Source organism: Electrophorus electricus, chromosome 20 (genome assembly GCF_013358815.1).
Source record: "Electrophorus electricus isolate fEleEle1 chromosome 20, fEleEle1.pri, whole genome shotgun sequence".
Classification (NCBI taxonomy): domain Eukaryota; kingdom Metazoa; phylum Chordata; class Actinopteri; order Gymnotiformes; family Gymnotidae; genus Electrophorus; species Electrophorus electricus.
This window is the reverse complement of record NC_049554.1, coordinates 881,096-891,900: the sequence shown is the minus strand read 5'-3', so window position 1 is coordinate 891,900 and position 10,805 is coordinate 881,096. Positions and strand designations below refer to the sequence as shown.

At 44.0% G+C, this 10,805-nt stretch overlaps 2 protein-coding genes and 1 pseudogene across 3 annotated transcripts; 2 read left to right on the top strand and 1 right to left on the bottom strand.

Annotated features, from left to right (window-relative positions):
- Positions 1-2,959: 2,959 nt before the first annotated feature.
- Positions 2,960-3,810, bottom strand: LOC113582810 (annotated as a pseudogene).
- Positions 3,811-5,464: 1,654 nt separating this feature from the next.
- Positions 5,465-6,995, top strand: LOC113582794 (olfactory receptor class A-like protein 1). Of its 2 annotated transcripts, none has more exons than XM_027018763.2 (2): positions 5,465-6,731; positions 6,845-6,995. In XM_027018763.2, exons 1-2 carry the CDS (start codon positions 5,992-5,994, stop codon positions 6,912-6,914), a joined length of 810 nt encoding a protein of 269 aa, XP_026874564.1. In that variant the 5' UTR covers positions 5,465-5,991; the 3' UTR covers positions 6,915-6,995. The 2 variants fall into 2 exon arrangements, with proteins under 2 accessions (XP_026874564.1, XP_026874565.2); XM_027018764.2 differs by having other exon boundaries at positions 5,465-6,654; positions 6,845-6,951.
- Positions 6,996-7,171: 176 nt separating this feature from the next.
- Positions 7,172-10,743, top strand: LOC113582797 (transforming protein RhoA-like). Its single transcript, XM_027018767.2, has 5 exons — positions 7,172-7,259; positions 8,220-8,377; positions 8,800-8,920; positions 9,321-9,451; positions 9,753-10,743. The coding sequence occupies exons 2-5, from the start codon at positions 8,222-8,224 to the stop codon at positions 9,924-9,926; spliced, it is 582 nt and encodes a 193-aa protein (XP_026874568.1). The 5' UTR covers positions 7,172-7,259; positions 8,220-8,221; the 3' UTR covers positions 9,927-10,743.
- Positions 10,744-10,805: the final 62 nt, after the last annotated feature.

The window sequence follows — 10,805 nt, the reverse complement described above, 5'->3', positions numbered from 1 at the left end:
AAAATAAGGAACTGCCATGTACAAATGAAAAGTTTTCATTTGGATTTCCAAGCATTTATCTAAAATGTTGATTTAATGATGTGAAATCTTTGAATCTGTGAAAGCAAGTTTGAGTGAGCAAGCCAGAACGTTGATTTAGGATGTACCTGTGTCACCACCTACTTAGGTGGGTGTGGAAAAGAGGAAGCGGTTACTACAGAGTCCTGCGAGGCCATTGGTTCATGAAGTCAGCTAAATGTGTATACCTGGGACAGGTAGACAGAGACACAACGAGAGTGCCAGAAGAACAGATTTCTCTCTCTTTCCTCTCCTGCTCTCTTTCTCCACGGATGGACTGCAGACTTCCTCTAGTCTTCTGTCCTTCCGCACTTTGGATTGTGTAATTTGTGGTTTCTCTGCTTTTCTGAGCAGTGACACCCAAACGAAACTCTGCTATACGGTAGTTCTCTGCTTTCCCTTCACGGCAAGCCCCAGCCATTCCGTTTTGTGACTGTAGTGTTTGTTCATTTGCTTTTGTTACATTTCACTTAATTTATTGTGTTCACAGGTCCAAAATTTTCAGATCTCCGAGAACTCGTGTCTAGGGCTTATCAGGTGAGTGATGTTTTTTTGCTTGTTTGTTTGTCTTTCTTGTTTTTTTAAAGGAAGAAGACTTTTGACTGTCACAAACACTTTCAATGGGTGTTCATTTGTGTAAGTGTGAGCATGAGCATTAGGGTAGCACCTTGTTGCTCCAAGTTTGTTATGCCACACAAAGTGTTTTTAAGTGCATGCATGTGTGCGTGTCTGTGTGTGCGTGTGTGTGCCTGTGTGTGTGCCTGTGTGTGTGTGTGTGTGTGTGCATGTATGCGAGTGTGTGTGTGTGTGTGTGTGTGTGAAGATAAACTCTGGAGTAAAAGAACAGCAGAAAGGGAAGTTACAAGGCAGCACAGCCTTGTGAGAGGTTGAGGCTCCTGCTTCTGCATGTTTTACAGGGGCAGAGTCGTTTGTCTGAACTCTGCCTGCAGGTACACGACTGAACATCTGCACGTCCCATCTTGCAGAGTGGAGAGGCAGGGCCTCGATATACTACCCACACACACACACGCACACAGTACACACACACACACACACACACACACACACACACACACACACACACACACACACACACACACACACACAGTACACACACACACACACAGTACACACACATGCACACGCACGCACACACACACACACACACACACACACACACACACACACACACAGTACGCACACATGCACACACACGCACACAGTACACACACATGCACACACGCACACACACACACACACACACACACACAGTACACACACACACACAGTAGCCACCTACAGCAGTTATTCACTTCATAGGCTTTGTTCTGCTCATCATTCATCTTGACATTTTTACAGTATATTAAATTAAATATATCTGTATAAGTCTTTAAAAGTATGCCTGCTTAGAAATGAATGTTATTTCAAGAGGCTTCCTGTGTTTTTCTGTCCCTAGTAAAAGTGTGCAGAAGACTGCAGACACGGACCCAGTCTTCCACCCCTGCACACACTCATGCATTCTATCCTTCATTCCACCGGAGTCTGTGTCTTTGACCAATCAGATTTCAGTGGAGTGAAGAATATAAGGCATGGGCCTATCACCATCATCTGCATCACCACAATCATCATCACAAGAGGAGGCGATCTGAGGTGTTACAAACAAGGACAAGGTGCATTAATGCATGATGTCATTAAGACATCTCATGTAGGTTGTTTTGGAAGGTATAAAACATAAATGTACTATTCAACAAAGAAAATATGACCTGTACAAAATTCTGCTGCTAATGCAGAAAGCATGACTAAGCACAAACACAAGCACTAACCCCAAATCACCTCAACACAGTTCAATGAAGATTACTGTTTCTTAAAAACCCCAGCGAGGAAACATGACGACCGATGCCAGATTGCATTTGACAAAGTGCTTGTAGGCACCTTTAATCTGCAACAAAGTTTTCATATCCTCACGGCAGCTTTAAGTTCATTTAAAAGCCATGATGACTGATGTTCTTATTATTCTCACTATCCAGGGGAGAGGAGTCTTTCTCCCACTGGGCTCCAGGGCCTGTTCTCTCCAGAGGCAATTAACCGCTTCCATTATTTATCTATGATACATTTCACACTCCCTCTGCAAACTGTTAATCACCATTTAAGCCACCACAGGAGAGAGGGGAACTGAAACTCGTTTGTCATCCAGTCCAAAACCTAGGAGCAGAAATTACAATAAATAAACACATATCAAAGAAGGGACTATTACTGGGTGTGTTTACTGAGGTCATCTAGTATTTTATATGTACAAAGTGAAATGTGCATATGAGAGTTGTCAAGTGAGGAAAGTATGCTGCACAATGGTGTGCTTGTCATTAGTTTCCATTTAGAAAGGGTGAGTGAACCCCAATGCAACAAACGAATGAAAAGGCCATGTGTAATTTACATGCACAGCGAACAAGAACTTTCACAGCAACCCTCTGAAAATGCCCAGAAGGTAACTGAAATCAATAGCTTGTTGATCAGTGGCATTATGTTCAGGATGCCCCACTGCTGAACATAAAGTCTTTGCACCCTGTACTGTGACAAATATATCGGAGGGCTTTTCTTAACTTTAAAATGCTATGTTCCATCATTTTAGTCACATAATAAAAGTCCATACAGTGTTTCAGTGGTTTAGGTACATTAAATGTGCAACTTGTTTTGATCTGATACAGCACATTTGGTTTTACCAGCATGTCTATCCATTCCCCAGTGGTGCTTACTGACAGTGAGGCTGTGTGTCAGACCGTTGTCAGGCTGTTGTACCAGGGGCCATTGTGCACTTCTGTTCCAAGCCACAGCAACCGTTTGTTCACTTTCTTTCTGGATGGCGATGATGATGATGATGATGATGATGATGATGATGATGATGGGGCTAATGGTACAAGCAGTAGATCCTGGGCCTGAGACCAGCGCCATGGACAGCTGAGACGTACAGGACAGTCTGTCTGACCGTCAGTGTGTACACCCACAGCCCACTGTCCACCCCATGCAGAAGCATGCAGAACGGTAATAGTGACAACATGGCATCAGCTGCGTGCCGTCTGTCTGAAGCCCCCTGAATGACCGAAGAAGACAAGGACGATGAAGCTTGCCTGGATCGTGCAAGACATGGGACCACATCCCTGGACATCCGCGCCACGGCACTGCTGTCTCTGGAGCTCGGGGATGGAAAAGGGACCAGGCAGTACTGCATGTTGGGTTGTTCTTCATGACCACCAGGAAAATGACAGAAAGCAAGCATGTGGAGGTGTTTGTCACCCACAGTGCCAGGAAGATCAGCCACAAGCGCCAGGCGAACAGGTACTGGGTGAGCAGAACCCAGCCAGTGGTTTAGCAGGATTGATGCTGAGACAATGGTGTGCACTCAGCATAAATGGCACCCAGCGGGAGAGCGAGCGGGACAGCCTGTAGGATCACACCTTTGCGGTCGCTGTCATTGAAGATGTTGTTGACCTGCAAGGTGGCGAGGGCTTCCAGGACACCACCAGCCTGTTGGCCAAGGCCAGGTTCAGGACAATGGCATTGGTGGGTAAGAGGCGGCCCCTCTTGGCGCACCACCCACAGGAAGGTGGAGATCATGGTTGCATGGCACTACCACCACCACGAAGGAAAAAAACCCATGGTCTAGAAACACAGCTGAGACACACAGGATAGAAGGTCACAGTCGCTTCAACTACACAAAATAGCCTTGAGACAAATAAGTACATGTGTCTGCTCAATCATGGAACTTTCCCAAAGTCTTCGCCATGAAGAAGAGCCACCCGACATCCATTACCCTGTGTCCTGACACTGTGCAATCCTCCACCCAACTCAAACACCTTTTTGTGAGAGAACAGGGAGTCTATCACCAAGCAGTGCAAGCTTCCGCCTGCTTCTGATCACTTGAATGATATACTGACCAATCTGCAATACACAGGATATCACTGTGTGAACTACCACATTAATTTCATCTACCACTCAACTACAATGGAAGGCTGGCAATTATTTCTATCACTGACATTAGAATCCAAACATTAGTGAACTTGCTGTGAGCTATATGCTATATAGGGTAGATTCCATTTCAGAGTCAATCATTTCATCCTGTGAATTGAAAGTTGATTCACAAAATGTTTTAAATAACCTTTTTTTTTAGTGACAAATTCATTTGAGCATCAGTTGCTCTCAAATCTGGTACAGCCTTGCATGCTGGCTCTGGTAAGTGCAGGAATAAATGTGTGCCCAACCACCCATGATCACCACAGTAAGCATGCATGTCCACGTTACCAGAAGCCCAGTTCAGCAGCAGTGTTACAGCGCCCCCGAATGGAAAAACTGGGGAAAAAACCTTCAGTGCATTAAAGTAAATTATAGTATATTTATGTGCATGTGTTTTGCCATTTAAATCTTAGACTTTTATACAAATATATACCCTTCCCATCAGTAATTTAATCTGAAAAATGAAATTGTTAATTTTTTGTTTTTATCCAATCCTCTAGAGAAAATGAGAAAATTTTCCCAATGCATGTTTACAGCACTTTTAGAATATCAATAATACCCATCACTGATGATCTAATTACTGCATATATACCATAATGTTTCTCGTGTCTGTTTGGCTAATGAGTCCCTGGGGACAGGTGATTTCATGCTGCCATTCTTGCTTTATGGCAATGGCTTTCTCAGTTCAGGGTCAGGCAGGCTCAGAGCGGCAACAACATTGTGTTTATAGCTTAAAAAGATTGTTTATAGTCTCATTTTGTGCATCCTTATATAAAAGCTAAATGAAAGTCAAATAATGTGTTAGTAATCCACAGAGTGCTTGTGTGTACACTCCTTCTTACTCTTGTGGCTTGGGGACCCGAGGGAGAAGCAGAGGACATTTATGATGTGTTTAAAACACTGAAATTATAACGCTTGGGCTCTCCAGAGTCAAAAGCAGGCATGTACAGACTCGCCCAAGTAATGATCTGTTTTCCTTTAAGTTTTGAAAAACACCTGAGGGAAATCAGCAGGATGATGAGAAGCAGGCCAGTGGGGCCTCTCACTAGCCTGACAGCACACACTCAAGTATGCTGTTCAAAGTAAACGATTCGCACTGCGGATTATTGAAAAAAATGTGAGGCTAAATTTACAAAAGTTAGTTTGAAAACTAACTTTTGAAAAATTGGCTTGGGTCATTAGAGATGAATAATTTCATAGGTTTTTCTTCTCTAAAGCTCAAAGGAAAAATGTATTAAAATAATGAGAGTGTAAAATAAGAGAAAGAGACAAAAACATCAAATGCAGCACAGTGCATTTAGAGATCATATTTCATTTTAAACAAAGACTTCTGATGACTGTACTTGGTTCCTGTGATCTGTTAAAAACAACCATCCTTTACAGGCAGTTTTAGGTTCCTGTATACCTGTACTATTTTTATTAGTAGACAATGAGCAGCCCTAGATGCAGCCCTAGTTGCATTGTTGTTTTCATGGAAAGGATTAATTGGTGAGCAGGTGTGTCTACCCTCATGGTTTCATTGGTTACTTTGAATCTTCTTTTGTGGTTGTTGTTGATGTTGTTGTTGTTTTTGGAATGGAACTCTCTTAAGCCCTCAGTGACACAGCAGACAATATAAATTCAGATACGTTTGGCTTATACTTGCAATTCATACTACAAATGCAAGGGGGCCATTGTAATAAGGAGTCACAGGTAACCAAATGTTTCAATAAATGAATCAATTTGCTTGTCTCTTACCTTTCATTTGGTATATTTCTCAGATAAAATAAAAAATACTAATATTTGCATTCCATGACATATGTTGCATTATAATTAAAACATTTGATTTAAAGTATCTTATTTATCACACAATAAGGTTAAATAAATAAATGTGTAAAATATTGTATAGTTTCTTAGCCTCAGCTTTGCTGACTGTCTCTGTCTTGCAATATGGCACACAGGCCAGTCTCCATGGATCTTTGCATCACCATCAAAGGAGTCTCCTTCCTCTTACAGACCGGGCTGGGTGTCCTGGGGAACCTGTTGGTGCTGATGGCCTACTGTCACATTGCGTGTGCAGAATCTCGTCTGCAGCCCGTGGACAGAATCCTGGCGCACCTGGCTTTCGCCAACCTGGTGCTGCTCCTGACCCGCGGCGTGCCGCAGACTATGACCGTCTTCGGCCTGCGCCACCTGCTGGACGACCCCGGCTGCAAGCTGCTGATTTATGCCTACCGCATCAGCCGCGCCCTCTCCGTCTGCCTCACGTGTATGCTGAGCGTGTTCCAGGCCGTAGCCACAGCCCCCGCGGCCAGGCCGTTCCTGCTCAGGCTGAAGGTTAGTCTGCCGCAGCGGGTCGCGCCCACCTTCGTGGCTCTGTGGCTACTGAACATGCTCGTTTGCATCGCGGCGCCGCTGTGCTCCGTCGCCCCGCGTAACGGCACCGTGCCCGCGTTCACCCTCAACCTGGGCTTCTGTCACGTCGACTTCCACAACGGCCTGTCCTATGTGATTAATGGCGCGGCTGTGTCGGGCCGAGACTTCACCTTCGTGGGTCTGATGCTGGGCTCCAGCGGCTACATACTCGTCCTCCTGCACAAACACAGCAAGCAGGTGAGAGGCATCCGCCGCTCACGGGGAAGCTCCATGGAGATGCGCGCAGCCAAGACTGTGGTCATGCTGGTAGTTTTGTACGCAGTGTTTTTCGGTATTGATAATGTGATCTGGCTCTACATGCTGACTGTAGCGCAGGTCCCAGCCGTGGTGGCTGATATGAGGGTGTTCTTTTCATCATGTTATGCAGCGCTCAGTCCACTCCTTATAATCAGCTCCAACAAGAAGATAAAACAGAGGATGGTGTGTGCCACCAGTGACCTCAAACAGCAGGCAGTTGAGGACTGCACTGAAAAGGGAAACACTAAATAAAACTTTCACGCTGTAAAAATTGTATTGATTTAACTGGTGTGTAACATTTTAGTGTTTTTAATACACTGCCCTTGGAATTTATAAATAAGTCTGTGTTTACCATTATTGTTTGCAAGCTGTGGGAATAAACGAAACGAAAATGTGCTCTCGTGTTCCACTCTTATTTTGGCATGTTGTCTAAGTAGCCGCCATTTTGTCGTAGCTTCACAGTGCCATAGCGGAGCGGGCTGGTAGTGCCGCTGTGGTTGACGCTTGGGTGGGAGACCGGAAAACTCGCTAAGCCGAAACCCAAGGTAAAAACCGATTCCTGTAAACGGTTATCTACTATTCCGTGATAGTCTTTGTGCTTTTCACTATACTGTAGCTAATAGGAATAGCACGTCCGCGAGTTTTGTTCGTGACAAACAGGCCATTCTGTTGAAACAATCAGACTTCCGCTTATGAAGCTGATAGCTAATGCTATGTAAGTGCTAGCGTCCTGTTTTCTTTGCGTAGCTGGTTAGCTAGGGTAGCTTTCGTGCTTGTTGGCTGGGTATTAGAATTCATCTTCGTCTTGCTGAACGGCTGCCGGGTGTGTTCTTGCTTGAGTCAACGTTAGCCCGCTATACTTATCCTAATAAGCGCCGCCTACATGCTGCATTACTAGCCAGCTAGTTAGCTAAGCTAGTTAGTAATAGTGGATGTTAGCGTTAGCATGGCTAGCTACTGTTGTTAGCTTGTCAGCGCGCTAGTTAACTGGATGGTTGTCTAAGGTAACGCTAGTTAACGTTAGTTATTGACAGATAGTACACAAATCTAGTTGGCTAACTAGCTACGGCTCCGATATAAATCGGTAAACCAGCTAAGATGGCTAGCGATCTCTAGATTGGTAAGCTGTAACATCGAGCGTTTTCTAAGACATCATACAGCGAAGTTGTAAAATAACGACTTGATTGCAACCCAGTTATTACGTCCATAATTAGCTGTGTTAGCTAGGGTTAGCTAGCTAGCTAGTATGTTCATGACTATCAAATACATTCAGTGCGCTCAGTCCTTGTTTGTGTCTATTAAATCTAGCCACGCCTTGACTTTTTTATTTTTTTTGTAACTAATTTTAGACATAACTAGCTACTACTACCTTCATGTTTATAGTTCGGTAAGACTGAGCATTATACGGGAAATTAACTTTGCTTTTGAACCTTGTTTTGCTAGTTATCCTGTAATGCACACGTTTCTCTCAAGTTTCTAACGCGGGTGTCCTCCTGTCAAATTAGAAATGGCAGCAATCCGTAAAAAACTGGTCATAGTTGGCGACGGAGCGTGTGGAAAGACGTGTCTTCTAATCGTCTTCAGTAAGGACCAGTTTCCCGAGGTCTACGTGCCCACAGTGTTTGAAAACTACGTAGCTGACATCGAGGTTGACAGCAAACAAGTAAGTGACAAATTCATCTCCGTGGCATCCTAGTCAAAGGTTGCCGCCTGAAGTCAAAAGAAGGGACATGTAGGATAAGTTAGCTAACGCTACGGAAGTTGGCTTTAGACGCTGCTTGACGTCGTGTAACAGCTAAAGAAATTGACTGCTCGTAATATACCTTGGAAACACAGTGAAGGGGGGCAAACAGCATGAAACCACGGGCTGATTCAAACTTTGCGATGTGGGTTTTTTTTGTTTTGTTTTTGTTTTTCCTTTTAGGGCCCCAGCTGTATTTACAGTTGTGTGCAATCAATATGTGCAGTCAAGACAGTGACAATAGACAGATCCCTAGATTTCTCAGAAAGGCTTTTAAAACATTTTGAAACAACATCTGGAGCATTTGCTACACTGGGCTTGACTCAGCTGCACGTTGTTGGCAGGTTGAGCTCGCCCTGTGGGACACAGCCGGTCAGGAGGACTACGATCGGCTCCGGCCGCTCTCCTACCCAGATACGGATGTCATCCTGATGTGCTTCTCTATCGATAGCCCAGACAGTCTTGGTGAGTGTGTGTGCACTGGAAACACACCAGAGCAGCCCCTGCTCCAGACATCATGTGCTTTGTAAATGGACTGGGTAAGGGCACAGTAAGGGCTTGCTGGGGGGACATTAACAGGATGTTTAATGAAGCATTGTTTCTTGGCAAGCCAGATGACCTATGGAAAGAAAAAAGCTTCTCAAAAGAAAACCAATTGGCTTTGCCATTAAGAGGCAGTCCTAAATGCTGTAAATGTAAATGCAGTCCTGTCAAAACTGCCAATAAAGGGAAGCTGACTGTTGGCATTATTTATTCAATGTCAGCTACATTAGCATTTCGACCAAACTGTCCTATCCCGATCGGTGATAACTGAGAAATTGTGCTTCATGAAATGACCTAGTGGTTTCTTGTCGAAACTGTGCAGAGAACATTCCAGAGAAATGGACTCCAGAGGTGAAGCACTTCTGCCCCAACGTTCCCATCATCCTGGTGGGCAACAAAAAGGACCTGCGTAACGACGACCACACCCGCCGTGAGCTGGCCAAGATGAAGCAGGTACAAAGCCCCAGGCCTTCACCTGGGGCCCTGTTAGCCATAGCTAACCAGCTCAGCAGGTTGAAGAAAGCAGGGGACAGCTGAACCCATGACACTGCTAAAGCTAAAAACAAACAAGGCAGATCTAAAATCAGTATGTATAAACTCAGCAGATAGATTTGGCGGTATGAAACACGAAAGCACAACTAGGCTCTGGTGTACATCAGTTAGCATGGACAATTTCCTACAAGCCAGTAGTAACCCAGCAGTTTAGATTGAAAAATAAAAAATAAAATAAACATTTTGCACCTTCTGTCTACAGGAGCCAGTCAAGCCAGAGGAAGGCAGAGATATGGCCAACCGAATCTATGCCTTCGGATACATGGAGTGCTCTGCCAAGACAAAGGATGGCGTGAGGGATGTATTTGAAATGGCCACCAGGGCTGCGCTGCAGGCCAGAAAGGGCAAGAAAGGCACTAAATGCCTCATACTGTAAATGGACAGGACTCTGCTCATTCTGAGGGGGTGGGTGGAGCCATATCCAGGCCCCACCCTTTCCTCAGCCTGCCTGGAATGACTGTGCTCACCCGTGAACCGCTTTTTATTTTACACCTTTTAAACTAAAGCAGTCCAAATTAGTTTTTTTGTCAGTATTTAAAGATGCGGATAAGGAGCGACGCTGATTTATTGTACCTTTTACACATGATTGATTTTGCCATATTAAGTCATACCAAGCCAGTGGTAAGAGGGGTCTCTCTATCAGTTGACACTTGTCTTCTAAGCTGTGTATATCAGTGCATTGTCATCCACTGTGACCAAAAGCCCATGCAGTTATTTCGGATTACAAATATGCAATGAAGATGAAAAAGATGATCAGGACCAATGTGCAATACAGGAAAGACGCATGGTTTGTGTTTTTTTCTGGAATGCATACACTTGGACAAGACTTGAATCTTTTTTTTTTTTCTTTCAAAACAAACAGAAACCTAATTTGGTATCTTTGTGTATTAAACAAAAACTTTTTATTAAGCTTGTGTTTTGTATGGAGTTCCTCTTTCAACTGCGTTTAAGGGGTATCAGTCTGGGTTCTATAGGGATAGTATAAAAAATGTCTGATATGTAACAGTAAGAAAAGCTTTGGCTTTTATTTATTTTTAAAAAAATCAAAAGCACTGCTGAGAATCATGTTTTACATTCCCAAGACCACAAGGAGTAGTGAACCACTCAGATCTTGTATTATGACAGAAATACACACATTAAATCTGCAGGAGGTTCACTTGTCACACTGGAAATAAAGATGTCTGAACCTTAAATAGCTGTTGTTGGTTATGCTTGGCAGCTGATAAAAGAAAGACACACACTCTAATTCAAAGTG